The 26,728-nt window shown below is 38.3% G+C and overlaps 1 protein-coding gene across 4 annotated transcripts in view; it reads right to left on the bottom strand.

The window, feature by feature from the left end:
• The window catches only part of AFG2A (AFG2 AAA ATPase homolog A), a 205,723-nt gene that overhangs the window by 171,231 nt on the left and 7,764 nt on the right, over window positions 1-26,728 (bottom strand). For all 4 annotated transcript variants that reach the window (XM_064510666.1, XM_064510668.1, XM_064510667.1 and 1 more), the window contains exons 6-10: window positions 24,506-24,635; window positions 23,791-23,847; window positions 22,786-22,909; window positions 21,260-21,515; window positions 4,880-5,034 (exon numbers count right to left, since the gene is read on the bottom strand). In XM_064510666.1, coding sequence (XP_064366736.1) covers window positions 4,880-5,034; window positions 21,260-21,515; window positions 22,786-22,909; window positions 23,791-23,847; window positions 24,506-24,635 — 722 coding nt within the window. The remainder of the gene's footprint in view (window positions 1-4,879; window positions 5,035-21,259; window positions 21,516-22,785; window positions 22,910-23,790; window positions 23,848-24,505; window positions 24,636-26,728) is intronic.

The raw sequence follows: 26,728 nt of genomic DNA, 5'->3' as shown, positions 1-26,728 counted from the left end.
TTAGGGCTGAGCTTACAGACGCAAAGACCGTGCTCTGCTACAGCATGTAAGACACCAAGCTTTCATTACAGCCATAATCTTTAGCTCTCCCCAGGTTAACAGAGCTCAGAACACCATGCAGAACAGTAACTCTCCAGAGGCTGTTAAGCAGCAGCAATAAAGAAATAAAGCAGACATGCAAAGGATGTCTCATCCAGAATCTTTTGGCTGCAAAGACACAGATCTGAGTGTTGAATTACAGCAAAGGGAGTGAAGTGGGTAAGCACTCTACAAAAGTTTCAGAAAGACCCATAGGAGAGGGAGGAACAGCAACTACAGGGCGACACTCCAAACAACTGCAGTATTAGCTTCCTGATTTACAATGTGCTTCTCCTAAATCCCTGCAGCAAAAAAGCAGCCTGCTAGAAAGATTGTAACACATAGCAAAGTTCAAGAAAGGTTCTGTAAAAATGGAGTACAAGATACTACAGGGAACCTAGGAGACACATCTTTTGCATTTGCCTTGCTCACAGCCCACGCACAAGGCAACCAGGGCGCAAGTGGCCACACAAAGGGGTGCAGAAATGTGGAACACCAAAAAGCGCGCCATGGCACTTCCACCTACAACAGCTTCTCTCCACCTGCATCAGCCTCGCTTTCCGTCTACCCTCCCAAACTCACTTAATTTTGGCCCTTTCCCTATCAATAATTTTGCATATGCTTGGAATACAAAAAGAGCTCAAGACATGTCAAGGACAGTTTTTTCATTATCCATATAATGTGGGTGGTTGCCATGGGTCTTACAAGCATAGGGCAACACAACACATGTTGTGAATCAGCTAAAGAATGTGTTAATAAAAAATAATAACTACTTTGTCATAGAGTACTTTTCAAAAGCAGACTGCAAAGCATTCTATAAAGGTTATCAAATATCCTGAGACACCATGAAATAAAGTGACTTGAACAAGTCACTCAACCAACTCACTTCTCACATAGCTTCTTCCTGTGCTTTAGCTACTACCCCAGGTAGGTTTTAAATTAAAAAAAGACAACAGAATGCAACAGAGCAATCTAGCTCACTAGCCTCCTAAACTGACAGTTAGCTCTAAAATCTAAGATCTAAAAACTGAAGAAAGATTTGAAGACTAAGTTTTCCTTACAGCCTACTCAATATTCAGCAGATTTCAGAGAGCAATCTCTGTATTGACTAAACAATTTGGAGTTCACGATACAACAGATATTTCCCTTCAGTGAAAAGAGGCAATACTAGCCTCAAAAAAATGTAAATGACAAAGGTGTCAAGATAATAAGGGAAGGAGCACTTCAAGAAAATTCCTTTACTTGTGGCTTTATTTATAAGTTACTTTGTTTGCACTCTTTTCATTCAATTTACACATGGCAACTTCAAAACAGTGAAGTACGAAAAAACCCACCATCTGAAAAATACAAAGTTAAAAATCATGCAAGTCTCGGCTTAATTCAGCCTGTACATTTATGATCAGCTGCACAGCCCAGAAGTCGCATCCACACTAAGTGGGCTGCCAATTAAATAATGTATCTGCAATAAACAGCGAAAAGATGGTAGTATTAATGTAGTGCAGACTTTTGTCTTCTATGTGGAAAAATTCCTATAGCTGATCATTTATTTCATGCTTAAAGTTATTTTTAGCATGGGTGTTTTCGATGACAAACAGTGTTACAGTCAGTATACCCACAAAATTACCTGTCCAGTTGGGTAGCTTCTGGGGCAGGGGGAGCAGACAGGGAAAAGCCTACCCTTACGGACAGAAAGTATCTGGAGATTAATCAATACAAGGCAATTACACAAACTAATGAGCATGCAGATACATCAGCCAGAAAAAAGCAAACAAACAAACAAACAAAAAAATAAGTTTCAGGAATCCAGCTTTCCTCAGGCAACCTGTCTTGTTCACACTATCTTTTTCTTTTTTTTCCCCCAACCATAATTTTTATATTTTAATATGAATGCAACAAATGGTGTAAGTAAGGCAGTTTTTGTTGGTGTAAATTACTGCAGAGCACATAAGTAACATATCACAGTACACCATGGCCAACAGCCAACTAATAAAGTACTGAATGGAAAAGTGGCCCAAGTCCATGAACTATAAGCACTATTGAAAGAGAGGAAATGTATAAAGAGGAAGAACTTATTATAGAAATTGCAACTAATATTAGTACCAGTTCTGTGACAAGCACGTAATTTTAAAGGTTTCCCAACAGGTGCTGAGGGAGTAGACATTTAGGTGTAACATCACCGAAGTGTTCTAGGAGACAGTCACAATGACACAAGATGATGGGAGAAATTTATTGCCCACCGATTGCATTCATCTGGCTTCTCAGATATCGGGTTTGTAGTCAAACTCAGTACTTCAGCATCCAATTAACTGCAAATGTTAGCGCAATCAATCAAGCACACAGCTTAATCACAGCAGTTAAACATGCAACTTTAACCAGAGAAGCAAAACTGAATCTGTAAAATTAGATTAAGACATAGCTAAAAGTCAGTATTAGAAGCACGCAACAGAAAATGTTGCATACTCTTCTTAAAAAAAAAAGTGTCTGAGGAATTAGAAACTGCGTTACATTTTCTGCTACAATCCATGTTCCAAACAATAAATCAACCATGTAAATTCTCTGGATAACAGTACATTAAATGCCAAGGACTGGCACTCTGATAATAACAAACGTGAAAACATGACATATTTAACTGCTAATAAACACTAAACTACACTAACCGAGGTTTAACAACAACAGCCATAAACGGATTTTTAGTCCTTTTTGCTTGTACATGTCTATGTACCACATAGTAGCCAATTTTTTTTTGAACGGCTAAACAATGCAAAAATGCACAAACAAGTTTCAGATGTTCACAAGTGTTCCCGTATCACATCCCAAGCCTCCAGCATGCAGCCCCTAGCAAGCAGGGGGCTGCAGTCCAGATTCCTTTTGCTTGCTTCTGCAGCACCACCATCCCGGCTGCCCAGCTGCAGCCTCAGCAACACTATCCCTCCTGGGATCACAGACTTGAACCACTTAAGGCACCTCCCCACCTCAAATATAAATGGCAATGGAGTAATTAGCCTTGGTGGGTTACAACGCTGGGATCCTTACACTGCTTTGATTTTCACAGACAGCTGTGCCAGCTATTACCAGATAGTCAGGCTGCTTCTGAACATGCATAGGTGACTTAGTTTTTGGAGGCAGGCAGTTCTGCAGCCCAGAATAATGGTTAAATTGAGCTTCAGCACCCCCCTTGGTAGGTGATATGGGAGGGCACGCTTTTTGAATAAACCTGTTGGATCCTGTGCTTACATTCCAGTTTAAACTCACCACAGACAACAAGTAGTTGGCCTGAAATTCATTTGATACTTTCACGGAATATGCATCATTTTCTAAAAATGCAGGCCCTGCTACCATAAAAGGAATCTGTGTTATGTTCTTGTTACCTTCCTGTCAATAAAGGAATGAATTTCAGTAGTATTCCAGTGACATAGCCGTTGTTAAAAAAAAAAAAAAAAAAGAAAAAAAATGACATATGAGGATGTCACTGGCAGGAAGGTTTAGTGGACAACACTAACCTGAATAGTAGGCAGACCTGATTCAATTCCCTATCACAGATTTCCTGCAGGATCTTGAGTGAGTCAATTATACATATCTATATTTTACTGCTTAGCAGCACGCCATCTAACTCCAAATGGGCAGGTACGTTTAAAAGGCCCAGCACAGTGATAATGGCATGAGTCCAAGAACCAGTAGCACAATAAGCAACAAGAGAATTAGTAATTCTGATTCTCAGCACAACTAATTAGCCTTGGTGGATATTGATGCCATTACACCATTTCCAGGAAAAGCTGTCTGGGGGCCAGCCCAGGTATTTCCACCCAGCACTTCACTGCACAGTGTAAACTTCTAACAAGCCAAGTGTGATATCCGAGCTGGCTGTATGCAGCATCCTGTTCACAGGTTTTATTTCTCATTGCTATGGTTTGGGAATAAGCGTTTATAATTGTGCAAGCTAATTCCCAGATGACCCAATCTTCGTGCAATGAGATGTGAATGCTTTCTTCTAGAGGTTAGTGAGGTTGGGGAGCTGGCACAACTGCTTGCAGAGCACAGATTTACTAAGATTAAATACAACATTTTCTGTTTCCAATTTTTCTTAAACGAGATCAGTTCCCCAGTCCAGTTTATGTTGTGTCTCCATGAACTACTGTGATACATAACTGGGAGGGGTAAGTGGTACTTACCAGTGGAACAGGTAAGTGGGGTAAACATGACTGAAGCTGGCACTGCCAAAAGAATTGTTCAGGTAATGACAGTTCCTGACGTGATCACTGCTCAGCAGTGATAACCTGGCTACAGTATCTAATTCTGCCCTCAGTTAAAACCATGTAATCTCACTGAAGACATCCAGGTCACAGCAAAATGAACTGCACGCTTTACATAAAATCACACCACTCACTCTCTTCACAGCTTTGTTTCAATACACTTTCGTTAAAAACGCTAACATTTGTTTTCTGCTTGAATTTGTGTCTGCTTTACAAAAGGCTCCAACAGCTACTCAGGTTCTGCCTTGAGCAGCCATCTTAGGCTTTCTACTCCATTAACCCACTCAACACCTACAACTACAGACCAGGAGATATGCTACTGCACTACCAACTCTTTTTAATCCATTAAGAATTTAAGTTTTGGTAACTGGGTCTTCAGAATTATAAATACAGAAGTATGTAAACAAAAAAGATGATGCACAACACTTCTTGACAACTTGAGACTTCAGCTTTAGAAAGGGAATCTTTTTTGGTGGGGTGCGTCGATCACCAACTGCAACTGTTAATGTGGCTCTAACAGTGTTGCTAGTGTACTGCAGAAAACAACTTACTTTTGGCACATCAACTGCCACCTCCCTCATGGCGCTGGGCCTGACATCATTCATCCCCTGCAGGAAGTCATTGAAAGCAATCATCACTGACCCTGCCACCTCATTATCTAGTAGGTTAGCTCTTTTTCCCAGTGCTCTCCGCAGTGCGTACAAACCTATTAAAACAAAAAAAACATAAGAACATGTAGACTTCATCCTGTTTCCCAAAAACACCAAGTGTACAACATAAAAACACACTGCAGCGCTGGAAAGGAAATTATATTCAAAAGAATTTTTCAATGCCAGGCTCTAATTATGTCAAAGAATAGACAGGATATTTATAAGGAGAGAGCAAGAAAAAGGGGATTTTATGACCACAGACAGAATATAAACTGACTCAACTCCAAAATACAGAAAGAAGCAGCCTTATCCCTGAATTCCCTGAAATGAGGCTAATAGGAAAAATACAGCAACTGTCTATAAACTGATCTAAACATATTTTTAAACCGCATGGAGGGAAGAGGGATAACAAATATTTGAAGCAGGTGTTAAATCAATTCATGTAAGACATTTGCAACGTTGCCCATTCCTCTATGATTAGCTCTTATATGATTTGCTCTTATAATGATGCAACTGATGAGATTTCTGTTACTTTCACTGGGACTCTACTTTGCTATCTAATAAGATGCCAGATACCAATATTTTTCTTGATATGCGACAAACATTCTCTGGTTTTTATATTGTTTTTCAACACTGTGAACAGCTCTTCTTTCCTTTCAGTGATCACACTTTTCAAACATACACAGGCAGGGGTTCTGCCTTCTCTTTTGTCTGGCGAAATCACTCCCGTACAATACCTATACATTTTAATACCAATTCCTATCTTCCCCCTATAATTCAATCCTTCAAAAGCTTCAGAAGTCCCACTCACTTGCACATTAATATATCAATACTGTTCTGGCAGGACTAAACTGCCATCTTTAAGTTCCCATGCCTTCCACAAAAAAAGGAACTACAGCCCCAACCATTGAAGATGCCCAGAAGCAGCATGGTTTTCCCACTATCATTCTGCCTTTTAAGGCCTAATATAATTTGGATATAATTCTATTTCCAGCCTTGTTCTATGAACTGAAACTCAAATATGTGATTTTGGATATTAATACACAATGAGTATAATCTTATATACTATATATAGCCTATATCCTAAACACAGGCATGTTCAGATACCACACGCATGCAGATATGTAATATAATCTGTCATGTTTTACAAAAAATGAGGCAGCTACTATGATTCCAGTTTGTCATGCATGACCATTAAAGGACAAAAATTTATTAAATGCTTTCTATATTTAACCAAACAAAACATCAATTAGTGCTACACGAAAGCACAATGAAAACAGACATGGTGTTAACTTCCAGTGGTTTACTGTCTTTTTGTATACAGGCACTTGTAGATGCAGACATACAAAGTTTCTGACAATGACAGGAATTCTCCATTTCCTACAATATATACAATGTGTGAAGAGATACAATATCTCCCCAGTGAACCCATACAGCTGGTGTCTCTCCATAAACTGCCAATTACGACAGAGTCTGAGCACCTGCATTCAATACTCAGGCTCTTAATACAATAATGAAAAAAAGGTTTGTAATTCATGTTTCCCCCTGTGCAGAACATCCAGAACTAATAAGATATATAAATAAAAACATTCCATGAGGCCAAGGAGAAAAATGAAAACCTAGTCACCAGAGGACAAATATAAAATATAACTGACTCATTTTAACATCTCAGACAATTTTCATCATTTTTCCTCCCCCCTCCCTTTTTTTCCTTCCTCCAAAACCGTTCATTTTAAACAAAACAAAAAGCTTAAGCAAGATGACACTGATTCATCTCCACAGATTTAACATTTACATCCAAGCAAATAACAAACTGGGCATGCTTTTTCTAGCATTGTGGCAGTAAACACTTTTCAGCAGGGGGGATTGGAGGTTGAGTCCTACATTTTCTTTCTGGTGAAGTCAATCCATATGTCACACTCATTTAAAAAAAAATGAAAGAATAAATAACATGGTTTTAAGTTAGGTCACAGAGAAAGCAAGTAGCTGATAAAGATCTCTTTTCCTCATTTAGAGATATATATTTTATATATATATATATATGTATATATCTATCCCATATATATATATATCTGTCCCATCAGGTATTAGTTTAGCACAAAGCCTATTTGATACATTCTAATTGTGTCACGGCTATCTTTTTTTTCATTACATGAGGAATTCTTAAAAGGAACAGGTTTATTTTTAAAAATTGAGAGAGAACACCACATAAAAATGCCAGAGGGAACGCCATTCTTAAGGACTGTCACTGCCGGTGCTACTAGGAGTATATGAGTGAAATTTCAGTCAGCAGTAGTGGGTTTGAAATGCAGCAGCCTTGATCCAAAGCAGGAATAAAGAGGTCACAGCTTTCCAAACAAAGCCTGAATTCATTTCAGCATGTGCATGCACACACCATTGCACAGGTCAACATTAATTGAAACAATGTTTTACATTAAAACAATAATAAAAAACAGATTGAAAAAGAATGCATGATTCTTCCAGTTTCCTCCTGTTATCATAATCATTCTTCCCTGCACTTCAAATTGACCTCTAACCATAGAGAGGGGGAAAAGTCCTACTAACATGGGAAGAATACAGACAGTGGTTTGCCGGAGAGGGAGAAAAAAATCACATCCTTGCCTTGAGACACTGAAAAACATACTCAATGCAAAAAAAAAATGCAGGGCAGGGTACAAAACATGCTGCTAGAAGCAATGCAGAAGCAAGGGAGGTAAACCCTATAGCAAATGTTAACTTTATCACTACATAAGTTATAATGGAGATAAACTGAAAATTCAGACATAGTACCTCAGAAAACATTAAGCATCTCAGCTTAGCAGCTGAGTATCTTTAGCATGGGAATGTTTTGTTTTGAATACAAGAACTTATTGTAAACTGACTCTGAGCTCAGCATTTGCTTGAGCTTTGCTTGCTCCTTTTCAGATGCTACAAACTTTCAAGGATGAGTATCAACAGCCAATTGGCAGGGACAGAGGAGGCCCAGCAGTGGGCATGTTTCCTTGTGTGAGCACATTTCACTGTATTTTGTTCCAGTGAGAGTCCTGCAGGAGGAGAGGAACACAGAGGTAGTTAGCTTGCCATATGGTCAAAGAGGCTACTTGTATAGGTATGGACTCTCTATTTGGAGCAAAGGGATACATGACTGGTCCCTAGGACTATCCTACATATGGCACAAACTTCAGTCTGAAGGCAGTGCTTGCAACAGTGAACAACTGGTTCTCAGTGGAGTATAAATGGAAAATCCCACTAAAAAAGAAAATGAAAAGAAACAAAAAGTTATGCATGATTACAAACAATGGAAAATAAACAATTTGTTCCAGTCCAGCAAATGTGTGCTCTACCTCACTAACTCATCCTGTCTGTCTAGAACAGAGGAAACTAAGAGGACAGAGGAAGCGAAACAGCAGAACGCTTTGTCCTGGTACAGATGATCCTTTTCTCATACCATGCTAAGCATGAGGTAGGTAGCATTGTTTCCCCATAAGATTTTCTTGCTCATAGCTTGGCTAAGTGTTGGCACATTAGATCATAATCACAAATGTCTGAGCCTAAAAATAGACTCTACTACACTGCTACATTTGTCTGAGTCTGTGTATAATTATACACTACTGTAAATAATAGAAAGCATCCACTCAAACCAAGGAACATATACAGACACCTTAGGCTTCGTAAACAGAATATACTGAACACATAAGGAAATGAACTGAACAAAACAAAACAGTTAATCATGCTTATTTTCTTGCCCATCAGCTTTGCTCTACCAGAATCTATAAACCCGTAAATGGCTTCAAAAAATTGTCATTCCTTTTAAAATAGTTTACAAAAGGAAACATTTTTTCTTTCTCTGCTAATCTGGCATTTCCTTCCCAAATTACTATGGCCAAACCCAGAAGACAAAGACCATTTTCCTCTGTGACAGCTCTCAGATCCAACATGAGGCCCTCCTGCTTGGCTGGCAATGGAATGATTACAGTGTATGGGAAGACAATCTTTCAGCTTTTTAAAGCCATTAGACAGGGCATCTTCTACTTCTAGGTATTTAGATGTCATACTTCAAAATTTAACAGCTTTATGCATAGAAAAAACATTTCACATATCTTAAAATCAATTTACCATCTTTAGAAACCACAAGAGAAGCATAACTGATTTCACAGGCAATGGGTACAAAAGTTGTTCCAGTGTTTAACATTTCTAAGATAAGGGGCTCTTCTGCTTTATACATGACAATTTTTACCAGCATGGCTTCCCATCCTCATAAATTACAAAAATCCCAAACTTATGCTAGGAAATGTTTTATACCGCTTCATGCATCATGGCCTTATAAATGCCCTAATTACCTCACAAACACCCTACATACATGATGTACTATTACATCAAGATACTGGATGCTCAAATACAAGAAAAAAAAAATAGCACAGACGTATTTTTTTGCAGTTATGCGTGACTGCACAGTAACATAACTGAAGTCCGTTTACCTAGCAGATGGAAACCTCGCCATCAGCTAGTAAGGACTGCTATTCCATAGAAAGACTGTCCCACAGACACACCCTCACCTGTTCAGACCATCTTTCATACCAGGCAGATCCAACGAACCAAGTCTCCTATCCATCACAACCAGAGAGCACCAGGCAGTAAAAATAGCAACCACCATTAGCACCGAGGGAGATTAGGGATGTCTTTAGGTAAAGGTTCTTTACTTCCCAGGTAAAAGAAGGGAACAGGACTCTGGAGATGCCTGTAGACCACTACCAAGTTTTCCTCAGATCTGGGGGCAAGAACAATAGCTGACAAGTTCAGAGGTGTTCTTCCATGTGCCTCCTAAGAAGTTGCTACGATTTGGCAACTTTCTCAATGCGAGTATGGGAACAGACACACCAACAAATTTATCAAGAAGAGAAAAAATATCCCTGGACAAGACTGCCAAAAATCTATTTTTTAAATATATTTCCTTTTAGTTTAATCTCCATATAACATGACTGCCCATTGAGAAAATGTATCAAAAAGCATAAACCCTTACTTCTGCTTTTAAAACCACATTCTACAATCTGTCTTTCAGCTGCCAGAGCTATATGGGAAAATCCCTGAAGAACTTGTATATAACATTTGCACAGGAAAGATAATGCCCTTAAATCCCTTGTAACCATAACATTGCAAATTCACTCAGCTAACCTGAGCACTAGTCTACTGAAGGATTATGTGCACAATTTATAGTCCTCCATGAAGAGCTCCAGTGTTTGCTGGAACATGTCTATGGGACTGACTAAAAACTGCTGAGAGGTACAGCAGGGCAGGAAAAGGAAGGAAGGAGGACTACATTTTCAAAATTTCTTTCATATAGGAAAGAGTTTATTCACAGATCGGACTACACACACATCATTTATCCTAAGACAGTGACAACAAAGGGAAATAAAGAGCATCAGACTGCCGGTATTTCTAGTCCACTCACATATGTAAAGGCATCTAAACTAAGGCTGGTCATACATGTATAAGAAGAAAAACAAGGACTGCCAGGCTACCAATATAGCAAGGGCAAAAAAAAATTTCACCACAGCTAGTGGCTAAATACTAGTCTAATTGTGTCATTGTCCAGTCAGAATATAGGTAAAAGTAAAGTCAGGAAATGTATGAAAACTTTGCCTAAACATGCAGAAATTCTGTCTCCCAATTTTTATCTCCCAATTCTGTGCCCCAATTAATTCTACATACACATACTTACTGTTAACTGATTTTACTCCTGCAGAACTAACACAGACATACAAATAAAATAAAAAGATTAAGTTACACTTTACTACAGAATCTTTCATCATCTTTATTGAGTAAAGAACCAAGACTGCTTTCAGATGCTAATTTTGCCATTACATATTCCCAGAAAAAAATTTACCTGGAGCCTGAGAGAGTCAGAAAACAGAAATTTTCTCGTGTAGGACCATTTTTACACAAATATTTTCTCAAAAGTAGAGCTGTGCTTTAAACTCAGAATGTTTCCTCTTCTGAGTAGAATAGCATCAGCCATGAAAAACACTGGCCTTTTCTGAGACACTGAAACGAGAACTTGCAATTGTGCAACCTGAAAATGAGCATCTAGTCTAAACTGATCAGCAGGGCTCCTTCTATAGCCAGTGCAGCAAAAGGGAGTGAGATGAATCACTCTGTAAAGGAGTCTCTCTCTCCCCATGTACCATGAGGGGAACCCAGAGGATTAGCCTTGAGGAAATATCTAATTTTCAGGTAACTAAAGTTAGAATTAATCTTACTCCATGAATAAAATCTGATGTCTTCAAGCCAATGAAAAAACTCCCACTGTTTTTTGTACGCCCATGATTACACCTCAAATCTATGGGGAAAAAAAAAAAAAACTATTATTGTTGCTGTTCAAGTTACATTTGAAACCAGACTCAGTGCAAGAGTTGAAAGGAAAAAAATGCATCCTAACTACTTCACAGGGATTTGTATTTGAGCATTGGATGTTCCCATATCACAGTCACTTAAAGAATATAAGAACAAACCAACTGATGGGATAAAATTGGAACAGAACTCAGCAGAGAAATGCTAGCCAAAATTCAAAAAATATGTGAATCTAGAAACACAGGTGATTGTGTCAAATGAAATGCCACCTGAAAAAGACAAAATACCATAAATATTAGACATACCATGAAAACAGAATAACATGACCATGATTACCTTTCCAAAAAAAGAAAAAGAATTACTAAAGGCTTCTGAAACTGTAACATGCATTTCAAACCAGCTATTTCCCAAAAAGTATGTTTATATCTTGGAGAAAAAAAAATAGTTTTACTCCAAATACTTAATTCCAATTCACAGCTGGAGCCTGCTTAGGAACCAGGAAATAGAACAACATTTTTCATCATGAGGAACTGAGTCTGAATCATCTGTGATAACTGAATGCCAGGTGACTGGAAGGCTACAGTGAATGTGAATTCTCTCACTTGGATGAAAACACCACTCATGCGCTGGTCAGTGCTAAAGTGAGTATGGTTATCCTGTATTAGCTGGCAGGAGGTGGAAACCTTTGCAAAAACATCATGGGAGAGGGAGAAGGAAGTGTGCAAGTCTGCAGAATACTTTTCAGTTAGCCAAACGCCAGTTGAGTGACTCAGTGTAAAGTATGCTGTATGATCGAGAAGAAAAATCCACAGATTTGCTAGACCCCTCCCAATAGGAATTAAGTGTCAGGAAGAAGTCGGCAGTTTTTGTGCGCGCAGAAACCTTCCAAGTCAACATGGGGCAAGGAGCTTAGATTATTGCAGGAAATAAAGCTATAGGAGGTTTTAAAAGATAGTGGACTACTGTCTTCAAAAGTTACTATAGTTTTGGTTAAACCTTTTTTGTCCATTCAAAGCTTCTACGTATGAACAGCTGATACACAGCTCTCGCTCAACTCTGCATGCAGAGAATCTGAAGCCCAAGAGTGAAGCAAAACCTGATAAGCCAAACAGTCACTAACACACCACTCCTCTCAATGCAATTTAGAGCTGTTACTGACATCAACTTGATTCCCAGATTTGGAAAATAAATAGGGAAAATGTAGAACTGTCTTTGCTCCTGCCAAGAATCCAGCCCAAGACAATATTTTCCCTAAATTCATTCTGTTCTTAAGGAAAACAACATATTGCTAGATGTTCAGGATCTTCAAGCTGAGGAGTGATGTCTGACTGCCGTATCACAGCCCACCATTCTGCTCAGGTAGGGCTCCACCAGTGCTGACTGCTCTGGTCCACTGTACCCCTTGTCCCTCAAGCCAGCTGCCTTGTTTTGGGGCTGCTCTCCAACCCCTTCAAACACAGAAGTCTCTAGATGCATTGCCATGTATGGATAACAGCATTTCTTCTGTACCACCCAAACTGCAGAAGCATGACTACAATACCTATGTGCCACAAAGGTTTTCTGTTTGCTTGCCTTAGCCCTGAATTTGGAAGAGGAGGAAGAGCAGGTGCAGGAGGAGGAGGAGATTCCCTGGAGTGAGAAGCTGCATTGTAGTATGAGGGGCAAAGCTGGACACATACCAAAGCACATAAGCTACTATCCCCTCCAGCCAGCCCAGACTGCTTGGGAAGGACAACATGTTGACTAACTATTGCATTAATGCCTCAAAACTAGAAGGACATGACGGAAAACAGCCACAGGATAAAACACACAAAAGAACAACTTTCCACTGCTCTAAGTTGTGGGTTTACTACCTTACTTATACCTATGGCAATCAGATTCAAAATTCACTGAAGCTAGTGGACCAAAAGGACCTTACCAAGTCCAGTCACCTGGGGATGAGCACGAGCTGATAGTCCTGCTGATGTTCTGGGCCCACCTAGGAAAAAGCAGCAGTACTCTCTTGATTGCTCCTTCCCTAACACTGCCAATGCCTACTCTATGAAATTAGATAGACCATAAAAATTATCCTGTATGCATTATTTCCCTGTACGTAAAATGATGTAAATTATCTTTGCCTACTCCAAGGGAGTCTCCTATGCTTAATTTAAAATATTAGCTATAGTCACTGACCAGGTCCTCTGAACACATTCTTTATCTCCTGCGTATACAAATATCAGCAGACATGGGACATGCTTTAGACAGATTATTCAGTACTCAACCCACAACTGTGTATGATGTTGGCAATCCCATCACACTGGTTTTAAAGAAAAAGACACTTAGGAAAAAGAAAGCCAGTTTCAGACAAAAACACACTTAAAATCAATTATGATGAAAAACACAATTCACATGCCCTAACTGCAATTAAGTGCAATGTTCTTCATGCAGAAACAAGTATCAAGTACCATTACAAAAAAAAAAAAAGCCTAAGATTTTATATAAGAAAAAATAACTACAGACAAATATAACCAGCACCAGTGTCTCCTCAGAAAGGCACAGAAAGTACAGAAGATTTCTTATCTTTGGGTACAAAGGCAGCCACACTAAAGAAACATCTGTGCACTAGGCATACGCAAAGACATAGGAAAGAAAGAAATAAAAGATCCCCTATCCAGAAATTTTACAATCTCATCAGAACGGCACTGAACCAAAGTAAAGGGGTGAGAATCTGACCCTACGCAACTAAAATAATAAGCTGCTTTGTGGAATCTTGAGAAAGCATTTAAAATGGTTTCAACTAGTGAGATAGTAATTCTAAAACTAATTCCAACTTTCTCTTTGCCCCACAAGATGGGGGGGGGGGGGGGCGGGGACCTAAGAAAGAGTGCAAGTGATTCCACAGACAAGAATAAGGTCAATGCATTCCATCCAGTCTTAGACATGTTCCCTCAAGCCACGCAGCTGTATCCAGATGTAACCACTTCTGCATAAAAGCCATCATTCCGAATTAGTGCTTTAAGAAACAATCCAAAGACATATGTTACAGTCTGAGTCCAAAAAAGCCACATTGCTTTGTATGTGTGCGTGCAAGCAAGGACACATTTGTTCATAACCTGCTAAGATGGCAAAGTAGGTCAATTGCTTCAGTTTAAAAACAACTTCTGCATTAAGGACCCAACTTTAAAAATACAGAACACAGCAGTAACTTAAAATTAGCAAACCCTGAAGATGCTAATTGGATTTTCTTGGTATTGTTACACAGTAAATTAATCTGTATGGAACACTATGTAAGAAAAGCTGTAAGAACCGCTTTTAAACAGAGTATCATTGACAATTTACCTTAAAGAGACCTATGCATAAGAGTCAAAAATATGCAGGCAGACACAACTTGGCGAGAAAAATTCTGGAACTCAAACATTCCAAAAAAAAAATTATTTTGAAGTTTTACTTCTATACCACGTCTGGAGCTATCAGTGTGTTTCAAAGTCCAGTGTTCTACAATTTCTGCAAAAGTCTGTCTCTCAGTTTCACAAGGATACCTTTTTTGATATTGACCATCTGATTCTACACATTAATAATAGACCCCACAAAACATGTGTTGTCTACAAGATCTATTTACAAAAAGACAAGAGGCCAATGGGAATCAATATTCAGTTACAGAATGCAGTAATAGGTCATTTGCAACAGCCTTACTCCAATCTTTTCTCATGCTACAAAATAAATATATAAAGCAGACATGGTATTTTCAGCCACTTCCCATAAGGAAATAAAATAACAACTATAGCATGTCAGGCAAGGCTTTCCCTTTAATGTCTGTCATTCCAATCAGCTAATTTGAAAACAGGCTAAAAAAAATATCTTGCAAAACAAGCAATCCCATTGCCTTGGCCATCAACTGCCTTTATCAAAATCTACACATTCAACTGTGTCTCAACACACATTCCTACATTTAAGAATATACTCCAAGGAAAATGTTTACATTTACAGTACACCTCCAAGAAGAACTCTGGTCCAAACAGTCTTGGGAAAGGTTCAAACTTTCTTCTGAAATTCATGGATTAAAGAAAGGATATTATTGATGCCCCAATATTAGGCTGCTTCGTCAAGACCATCAACAAGTTGAAATTAAGAGCTCGGATCTGAAATACTAGACTGAGAACCTGCGTGTTGAATGCAATGCCTATGTAACTTAAAGACCAGTGAGAGGCTGGTCCTGAGGATGCACAGCGACTCATTGTTAAACACATTAGCCCGAATGGCTCACATTTCCCACTGATGGCCGCATTACCAAAACTGCAGGAGCCACCTAAAAATTCTGCAGATCTAAGAAAAAGACATTCCTGGATTTCAGGGGTATTTATTTTCCCATCAATTACTGAGAAAACAAAAAACCTAGGAACCCTTAGAGTGCATAGTTCTTTTTTTCTTTTTCTTCTAATGGAGGAGGGCTTAGGTGTAAGAAAAATATCCCTGGTTTTCAGTGTAGAGTGCAGAAATTCTTTTTTGGGTTATCAAGGATATTCCAAGAAGTTTCCCAGCTTCATTAAAAACTAAATAAAGTATCCTACTAAATAACTTACATGCTTACACATCTAATACCTATATATAATCAATACTCAGTGCTATAGGTTAAACAACATAAAGACTCTTCATCCTAGTTGTATCGCTTATCAAACTATAAGGGCAATAGAAGGGCCAAATGAATACCATAGACAACAAGATTTTTAAACAAGAGGACTCTTAAAACTATGAAGATAAGAGGAGAAGGATATATCATATGCCACTACAAGGAGCACAGCTTCACTGATTCAACAGAGTAATGCTGATTCATACTAGTCAAAGACATAGCTCAATTTCTTATTTCCATAACATTTTAGGTAACAGCCAGCTCAACTCAGTGAACCAGTATAATCCTCAAGGCTAAGCAAGGAGGTACCTCTAACTGTATTACAATCAAGGAATTTACAGAAATTCAGTGCAAAAAGGATTAGTGCTTCTTTCACAGAAGTCTCAAAGTTACAATGGTTGCAATGCAGCATCCTTACTGGAACCAATTAGATGTTATTGCAAGAGAGACCACTATTTAAACAAAAACATTTGTTCTTCCTTTCCTCATGATACTATCTTATCATAGTCCAAGTGTTTTATATCAGCACACTGAAATTATGTATAATGAACAAGGATGTTCAAGATAAATTCTAAGAGTTACAAAGCAAATACTTCCTTTCTCTGTAAACAATAGGACTGAACCCACTTCTTGAAGAAATCAAGCTGTATTTATATTCACCCTCTTGAAATGCTACAGGCAGCCATAGAAGGATAAGTTTATTATAAATTGCTATATTTGGAAACCTTTGTTGCTAAGCATCTTCTAACATTCGGTACAGTTTATACCATTCATGTCCCTGCTACATAATTAACATTTCATATGTTTTTCCAAAAAAGTGCAGTGCTTATCTTTGTTGTTAAATTAAAACTATTATAATGTTTTGGGGGAATTAATAAAAGACTGTGTGGCCAATTAATTAGAGTAGAAGCAATGAGATCCCAGGGAAATAGAAATACTGCCATTATATGAAAGGATACGGCACAGTCTATCTTCTAAACAGCATGTCTGTTTGAGATAAAGCAATTCAGAATTCAGCTGTTCATGCTAAAAGGTAGTCTACTTGACTGTTTAGGACATGGTAACTCTCTTCCAGTTGCAATAACATGATTTTCTTAGCTGCATACGTAATTAAGGCCTTTTCTTGTCAAGAATTTTGTGCATATGAACCCCTGAAGGGGCGCTCAAGTCCACAAGAAGTTCGTTGTAAGCTGATATTCACAGGATATGGCCCAGTGTCCACCAAAGTGTCTATAGGTTTTCCGTATTATGCTGTTAACCTGTATGAAAGATTATATGAGGGGGAAACATACAGAAATTGTGGAAATTACAAGTATATATTACTAAGCAGTAGAGAAACACAGCAAAACAGCAAATCCCAATTTCTCCAGTACAACCATTATAGATAATGTAACTGTAAACAAAGATTAGGTATCTTAATTCTGAAAAGCAGTGCACTTATGCCAGTGAGACTTGCCATGTTAGAAATACCAGTTTTACTTTTAATTCTGCCAGACTAATCACAAGCAGTCTCTTAGTTATTTATAAGACAGACAAACGGTATCTTGCCTGACATGTAAGATAGGGATACAAGTACTTTGCCCAACAATTAAGGCTGAGAAATACATACAGAGCTGTTGCCAGTCACCCTGTTGTCAGCTCTTACACCAATACTGTAAGTTTCATGATACCTGGCATTTTTCCTATAAACACAGTCACATTATTTTGCGCTTTCATTTTTTAAAAAGCTAAGACTATCCTTAGTAGAGGAAAAGAAGGGATTGAAATAAAAATCCACTAGCATTTTAAAAACACAGAAGGGCAAATAAAAGCACCCCAAACTTATGATTATATCCGTCTATATATGACTACACGGGTGTCGTGGTTGTAACACCCGGCTTGGAAAAGCCCAGAGCGCACTCCGCAGATTCTCCAGGTTTCTCATCCACCATACCTTCTCCTTGCCCATTCCAGTACACACAGCACTGCAGTTCTGTATATACCATATGCAGGGGAGCCTAAAAACATTTAGTGCAGATTGAACATTAAAGGTTCCTAAAACCTTTCAATGACTTCCATGAAAATGCACTGAGCTGCTGAACGGAACAGAAAACATGTTTGCCTGACCCCAGAAGTATCACTAAGCAGTGCTCGCTCAAACGAGTTACGGTTCTGCCAAGAAAACAGTTGGAAATGTTAACTCTACAACAGCTACATAGTTTTCATTAACCTATGTTCTTCAGAATTATATAGAGGCCAAGTATAAAAGTTTTTAGAATCGAGTAGCTCAGGAAACTTAACGACAGATGACAACGTGAAAGTTTGCCTATCATAGCCCTACAATTACCATATCATATACCATGTTACAGTAATTATATACAGCCACATTCTTCCTTGGTTTACATTAGCAGTATACATACAATATTATACATGCATATGAAAAATGGAGTGGAAATAAAACTATAATGTAGGAAGAATCCTTTAGAAATGACCTAAACTTTTTATTAAGCATACAAACATATTTAGCCTGTAAACTCTTTCAGGCTTTCCAGCCACAAATGAAGTACCGAAAGGTACATACAAGGCAACCAGGACTTAAGAGTCTCTCAAAGACCACTGCTGCAAAACAACTGGCAAGCAACAATAATCTTGTGCTAAAAACTGAACATGTACTTCTGGGTTCAGAATTTGTGCTTTTAAATTAATTTCCATGTTTTACCTGTACTCAAACACACATCACCTGATGCGTGAAACCAGCAGTTAACCTTAAAATGTGTGAAAGAACTTTTAACTCAAAATTTTCTAAATACTAAGCATTTTGGTTATTTACAAATGGGCACCGGCAGTCTTTACTGCATGTTTGTATTGTGTTTTATGTTGTAATGTATATGTATAAATGTATATGAAATATACATATGTTCAATTCTGAGTACTGCATTACCAAAAAGTTATTGACAAACTGGAGGGAGTTCAGAGAAAATCTACAGAAGTTCTCAGAAGGCAGGAAGGACTTATTTATAAGGAAAGATTAGAAGAGCTAAATATTTATAGCTTGGCTAAGTAATGAATGAGGAGGTAGGGGACACGAGAACAGCCTACAGATATCTGAAGGGTGTAAACAGTTAGGAGGGAGAGTGAATGTGTTACACAAGGATGTAAATAGACGTAGTAGCATAAAACTAAACAAGGAAAATTTAGGCTGAGTATCAGAGAGCATTCCTGGACAGCAAGCCCACCTGGCCCATGGAACAATTTCTTCAGGGAAGCAATAGAAACCCATTGCTTGGAACATCAAACCAGACTAGACAAAATACTGGAAAATTCGCCATATGGAATAACCTTGCTCCGCTGGGGAGAAATATTACCTCATGAACGCTAATCTTTTCTAATTTTAACCCCAATTAAAGTGGGAATATTTTACATGATGTTGAAAATTTAATTTAAAAAACAGATTTCAAGAACTCAATTGTAAAAAAGAATGTTACTGACAAATGCTCCTTGAACATGAGAAATTTAAATTTGGTTTATGTAATACTTCAACCAACTCATGCTTTCACAATTTTTTGAAAAGGGAAAATACATCTAGGCTGCAAAGAGTTAAAGGAGTAGAACTGTATTTTCCCCAGCAGAGGTCACTCCAAGTTAATAAATGACAAGGAAATTTAACACCATGAATTCAAACCTTCGGAAAGAAGATTAATAGAAAGGAGACCTCTTGGTTCTCTCACTGTAAGGAGCACTGCGTTAGGATGTAAAGCTCAGATAACAGTGCATCCTGCAGGTGGATACTGGTAGGTGCCTGGTAGAAGTTTTGGATCTGCATAACGCTGAGTAAAGGCATAATGTTCAATTTACACAACATTCAGAATTTATTTTCTAGAAGGTCCTCATAAAGTGGATAAATGTATCAGCTATTTACAGCTGGATAATGAAGCGATCAAAGTTTCAGAATCAATGCAGAATTCAAATCACAACATTTTTCACTGAAATGAAAATTTTTGATTACAAGAATTAAGTATTTACTATGCAAAGACTGTGACACAGGAGGGCTGACAGACTTCCAAAAAAATAGAGGAAGAAAAATAAAAAGGCAGTCTGATTTTTGATGCTCTTTGTATGTATTTCTTTCAAAAAGAAATAACTAACTTAAAACAGAACTTAAACTATGACTGTAGCCCAAAAGCACTATGAAAAGAATACCAGCACATTTTTTCCCCTCTTGATCCATACAAAAGTCCACAAATTCTTATGTTAGAACTATCCCTTAAAAATTCTGTAAACTGGCAAGTAAAAACCTTCCTGTTCCAGGCGCCATCACCCCTAATAAAACTTCTGTCATCTTAATAGTTAATTCTGATGCAAGAATTAACTGTGCACTGTGCCACTGCCAGAGGAAGCTCTCCAAATGCCAAAGGAAACAAAAGTAAGCAACACATACAGCAAACATATTTGCCAACTACAAGAGAGAAAATATGCGTAAGCAGAACTGAAGAGTCATATTTTGACTAGACTGTTTTAAAAGGCTGCTCATGGGTAGATTTAAGGTCCAACATTGAAACTGCGTAGACCCACTGTAGCAAAACGTAACAATTGATAGGGCTTATTTTTAATATTTCATCCAATAAAAACAGAAGTGAACTTGTGTTTAAGTATTCCCTGGAACACACTGAACCCTCGCCACATGAGCTGTGGATAATTCTTCTGGGTTACATCTGTGCAGAGGCTAAGGGATGCTTTCCAGCCCCACCTCAGGGCATGCACTCCAGCCGCGTCCCAGCTCCACTACAGAACCAGACCTGGGTACATGCAAATCCCCTGTCACAAGCTCCTGGTCTACAGGCAAATGAAATGCAGGCACAAAAAGCAGAAGAGAGACACAATAAACGCTAGTCGGGCCCACAGTCTGAACATCTTGGGAATCAGGATCTGTCTAGTTGTCAAGCGCTAGCGACTCAAGGCTTTGTGGACAAGGGGTAGGCTCTAAAGCCTAGAGCGGGAAAACTCTACGCGATGTATCAGTTAACTCACTAAACTACTGGTAAACTGAGAGACAGCTAACTATCTAGTATGCTACAGATGGTACAGGGGATTCCCCAGTGTTATTAATCTCAACGTTAATACGTTAACGCTCACGAAAGATCTTTTCTAGCTTACAAAGGAGCAGAAAGATCAGTATTCTTCATATTCCATGTTATGTTTTCTCTGACACAGTTCGTCCTTTCAAAAGCCACTAGTATAGACTGTGGACCTTTTTTTTTTTAAAAAAAACTTTTTTTTTTTTTTTTTTTTAACTAAATGAAGAGACTAACAGCAAAGTCAGATCCTAAATAAGATACACAGAACCTTACCTGCTTCCTTGCACAAAGCTGCTAAGTCTGCACCCACGTATCCATGCGCGCTATCAGCCAGTTGAGCCAACTCTGCTGCTGTCAGTGAATGTGGAACTTTCTTAAGAAGCTTTTGGAGTATGTCCAGCCGGTCCTGTGCATTAGGAATCCCGATTTCTATTTCTTTATCAAAACGCCCAGGTCTGCGCAGGGCTGCATCCAGTGCATGAGGACGATTAGTGGCCCCAAGTACCAAGAGCTGCCCTTCACTGCCCTCCTGAACAGACCAAACAATGGAAAAATATTAATTTAAAAAGAGGATTAAATCTCACACAGTTTATAAACATACTTCCTGCTCACTTTTCACAGCTACTATACACACTAAATCCTGATGCTAGCTCTAAAGGAACTCAGAAAACTTTTCACAATAGTACACCCAGCAAGTGATCCCAGCCAAGCTAATGATCTGTGCATTTCAGCAGTACAGTAGGCTGCATGTACAAATGGATAATACCAGAGAAGCTTTACTCCAAGATCCTCTTCATCCCACTGTCTCCTGCTCTAATCCCCAAGAACCTGCTTTCTTCCCTTTCAGTACCTTCCAGGCACGAGTCTTTGTGCAGGTTATCTGAGGATATCAGTACACAGCTCTGCTCACAAACAGAAAAGAAGAATTCTAACTAAAACCAGCAGGACGGCCTCTCCTGCAAGGGACTGCTCAAGAAACTAAGGCTTCAGTCTGGGAAAACAGAGCATGAGAGAAGCTATGACTAGTCTCAGTAACTGAAACTTCCCTGCACCAGGAAGGTAAGCACCGAGGAAAGAAAACCAAGTGTGTAAGCTAAAAGACCATGTTGACATAAGAACAAAAGGTAGCAACAGACCTTCAATAAACAAAGTTGGGAAACAATTCATTTAATGTATCAAACGAGCAGAGGCAGGAGGTAACAGAAGAGCTGTTCAAAAGGATGAGCAAGGTCAAAAATCCTAACCAATGCCCTCAAGCTCTGCTTTTTCCCTTTCAAAGTAATATAAAATCAGCTGGGAGGTCTCTGCAGTGCCATTCTCTTTTCTGAGCAAACAGAAAATTTAAGTCCTAAATTTTAGTATGGGAATCTTGAAATAGCTGTTGTTTCCTTTAATAATGCAGGCTAACTATCATCATAAGTATTTTGACCCAATTTCAGAACAATACCAATATCCAGTTTAGTTCAATGACAGGGTATCACTAAAATCTCAGTTTTATCTACAAAACCACAAAAGTGGGAGAAGGCAAAAGAAAGATAGCAAATGGAAGCAAACTTACTTTCTTTTGTAGTCCAAAAGCTCTTCCAAACATCTTAGCCTTAATCTCACAGTTACAGATAAACATTTCCCTCCTATTTCTTTTTTCTACTGTCTAATAAAGCATTAGATTACTATATAAAGTTTCACCTAAGGCCGGTTTCTTTTCCCAAGTGACAGACCTAAAATTGGTTGCACTATAGAAGCAAATTTATTGTGCTCATCTATTCCCTATACATGTTGTCTCAATACAGTCTACTTACGGAGCCAATGCCATCCATTAATGTCAGCAACGAAGCTACAACCCTCTTTTCAACTTCATTCTGAGCCCCTTCTCTCTTTGGACAGAGTGCATCCAACTCATCTATAAATATAATGGAAGGGCGACTGATAAAAAAAAAAAAAAGAGAGAGAAAAATAAGTGTTAATGTGCTGAGGAGGATTTTAAACATTAAGGCAAAGATTTGCAAAGCTGTTTAAGGAAAATATCCAGTTCCTGTTAAAATTAACAAGCATTCCACTCCATCAGGCAACTTAAAGTTTCAACCTTGAATATGACACTACTCAAAGAGATAATGAAAATTACTAATATTTTACTTAGACAACTAATGCCTTTAAGATGACCTCTAGAGCTATTGTTCTATGACTCTCTCTCAAAGACTAGACACTAAATACACAGATTTCATGGCTAAAAAGACAGCATTTTATTTGCCATCTCTGCAGACACAGGAACTGATAATCTTTTGCTAACGTATTACGAACATTGACAACCTCTGGAAGTCTAAGTTTTGCCCTGACCAGTCCAATAAAAAAAGGTAGAGTGCCACCATAATATTTCAGGCATGCTACACCCAGTACCAACATTTGCTTATTTAGACCTAGCTTCCAAATCTCAGCACAGTACTACATTGCTCTCCAAAGATAAAATGAGACAGAAAAATTTGGATCCATGTGAAACTCTGGCTAACGCTTCCATCTGTTGAAATAAGTGTACAATACACTAACAATAGAGACCTAGCAATTTGGCACCATCTGTAACAGTCCCTTAAATAGGATAATGTCCAGAAGCATTTAATAGGCATACTAGAATTTCACTGCTTTCATTTTAGCTAAGCTGTATATAAATAAGTGTACTTCCTTTTAAAAACCTCTGCAGGAGAATATTACAGTCCAAAGATTCTTGCAACATTTTTTCTTTTAAAAATATTAACACTGGAACCAATACTGCAAATAAGCAAACATGAATATAATTATCTAAAAGAATATACCGCAAAGAAGCTTCAGCAAATATCTGACGTAATCTTGATTCAGATTCTCCATAAAACCTGTAATAATTAAAATATTTTAATAAGAAACATATTTTGGTATTTTCCAGGCAATTTGGAAAACTACTGCTCTTGTGTTCCAAAAAGCCATACCCCTCCCTTTCAAAGTCTCCAGTGAATTTATGAAGTACAGGCAAATCTAAAATAGTCTCCATTTCCACAAGAACAAGAAACCAAGGTAAAATGGGGCACAAGCAAAGAAATAACCATTTTGCAGCAGCAAAAAGTCACAGAGAAAAGCTTACCTCTTCTGTGTTAGAAACACTGTATATTTTTATAATAACAAAGACAAATGAGTTCCCTGGAGAAATTAATCCATAAAGTCTCATCTTTTCATTTCAGTATGTTTTAAGAAACAAGTCACTCCTCTTGTGGCAGAACTAACTAACATGCAGTTACAAATGCAGTTTAAGTCCTCCTTTTTATTTAGTCCATGCCTTGCACAAATTTCTAAGCCAAACCAAATTAACCACTTTTATTACAACAAGAAACATAAGCCCTACTAGGGAACCCCTTCCCATCTATTTTTGACCCTTGCACAGATAGCCCACACCCAGTTCTATACAGAGGAATGCTGGATCTCCAGTGGGTAGATGCCAGTACAGGTTTCGGGCAAATATATTTATAGTATTAATGAAAATAAATTGGGTGAACTTACTTGCTTATTATTTCAGGACCATTAATAATGGTAACATGAGCGCCAACCTCATTTGCAATGGCTTTGGCAATCATAGTCTTCCCAGTACCTGGAGGGCCATATAATAGCACTCCTCTAGGAGGAGGGATTCCTTTAGACAAGCACATGCACACAAACAGAGAAGAAAGAGTTATTTGTGCTAAATGCCTGGCTGAACAAGCTGCACTTGCACATTTCACTGCCCCGCAGTTATTTTTTATTACAACTTGACCTCAGCGTTAACTTCTTTAACCAACACATCACTTTGATAAAATGGTATGCTTTCAGAGGGAAGAGCTCTCTGCAGGAAACATTTGCAACACTGTTACATGGGGCGCACCTCTACACTGTTGTCTTCTATAGTCCAACTGATTCTGTCCAAAAGGCAACCATCTAAATTATTGTACTTTCAGTAGCTTAACATTATCATCCTCCATGGGTTTTCTTCAAAAAAATTATTGGACTGAGTACCCAACATTCATGAATGTACTTTATTATTCAAGACTCTTACAGTGTCATCGTTGAAAATTTCCAATGTCAGAAAACCATTTCCCTTCAGCAGTCCCAAAAATTTCAAATACACTGTGAGGCTTGATTCGAATATCTAGAATTAACTGCACCTGAAAGAATTCTTATAAAAACATGAAAAAAATACACATCAATGTTAAGAGTTGAAACAGAGAGAAACATTCAGGCACAGACTATAAGGGACAATGGAAGAACAAGGTACTTCTGTGTACAGTTAAAACTGGACAGAAGTTATCTACAACTGGAGCAAAGTAAGATTATGATCCCAGGTAAAGTGCAGAAAAACATTTCAGACCATAGGGCCAAATTAAATGGTCACGAAGCCAAGAACAGTAAACAAAAAGCTAAAAGGCAAAAAGGGGTGACTTAAGCTTTTAACAATGGGAAGACTCTGGCACAAGAAGCGTTGCTGAAACACGACCGAAGCACAAACAGGCAAGGTGACAGAGAAAAACTCACTAAGAAATCTCTGGAAATAATATATCCAGTGTGAACAGAAAGACCACATTTTAGGAACTAATATACCTGAAAGGACAAAAGTTATCTGCTAATTGACAGAGGATAGAAATGAAGTGTCCTATGAACTAGTTACTTAGACCATTAAAGCATGTGCTGCTCCCTCCTGTGGCTTTTATTGTACTGGCAAGAAACACAGCCGGACCAAAGGTCGCACCTAAAGTGACTTCCTCACCAGCCAAGAGCAGATAAGCACTCCCAACATTTGGAGGGTTATTCAGCAAGTAACTGGGAGAAGGGAGGAAATATCATCCTCCCTCCTGTAATTGCTAGTAGAGCCTTTGCTCGAGAGCACTTATGGGACTAAGTATGAAAAACGTTGATACTGAAGCAACACTTTTGCCAGCACAAGAGCACATAGTGAACGCTGAGGTTGGGGGTCAATGAACTGGGCTGGACAGTGGATTAACACTCTTCACCCCATTCCACCGACACCCACAGCTTATGCCTATGCAATGCACACTGAAAGAACCATCTGTGTTTTATGGAAATTGCCCCAGAGATCAGTGAAATCACTTTGGAAATGAAAGAAAAGGTTGAAATGAAAGAAAAGAAATGAAAGAAAAATGTACAGGTAAAAGCCCTTTCTCAGAGTGATGCACACCTAGACAAGTACAATGAGCAGACATGCCTGCTTTATGTACATAACTATTTGTGATAAATACGCAGTACAGCTTTTTATCTTTGTCACAGAAATCCTCTAAGTTCATATACGTTAGATATAATTTAATATATGGCAATATTAATCATATTAGCTTTTCAACCCTATGATTCTATACTAAGTATGCTGAGGGGTTCGTGCAAAAAGCCTCAAATACTGCCTTAAAATTTTATAGGAACTCTATAACAGAAAGGATTAAAAATAACAGAAGAATTAATCTGTGTTTTTCTTAACTTAAAAAGTATACATTTAGTTCACTCTACAAAAAAATAACTTATGAAGTCACAAGAAACATCTGCACCTTACAAGTGTCTGAGTACAGAAGTCTTCACTGTTCGCCATAAATTCTGTTTATGGACACCAGAACTTCCCCAGATATACATATTTCTTTCCTACTCAGTTATTTTTCACACAAGCTAAACATTACATCTTCATAATATCCATACAGTATGATTATAAAAGAGTTTGACACTGTACACCCAAGTATACTGAACCGGTAT

This window comes from Dromaius novaehollandiae, chromosome 4 (assembly GCF_036370855.1).
Source record: "Dromaius novaehollandiae isolate bDroNov1 chromosome 4, bDroNov1.hap1, whole genome shotgun sequence".
NCBI classification, from domain to species: Eukaryota; Metazoa; Chordata; class Aves; order Casuariiformes; family Dromaiidae; genus Dromaius; species Dromaius novaehollandiae.
Note: the sequence above shows the minus strand (reverse complement) of the source record. Positions and strands in the feature narration are given on the sequence as shown.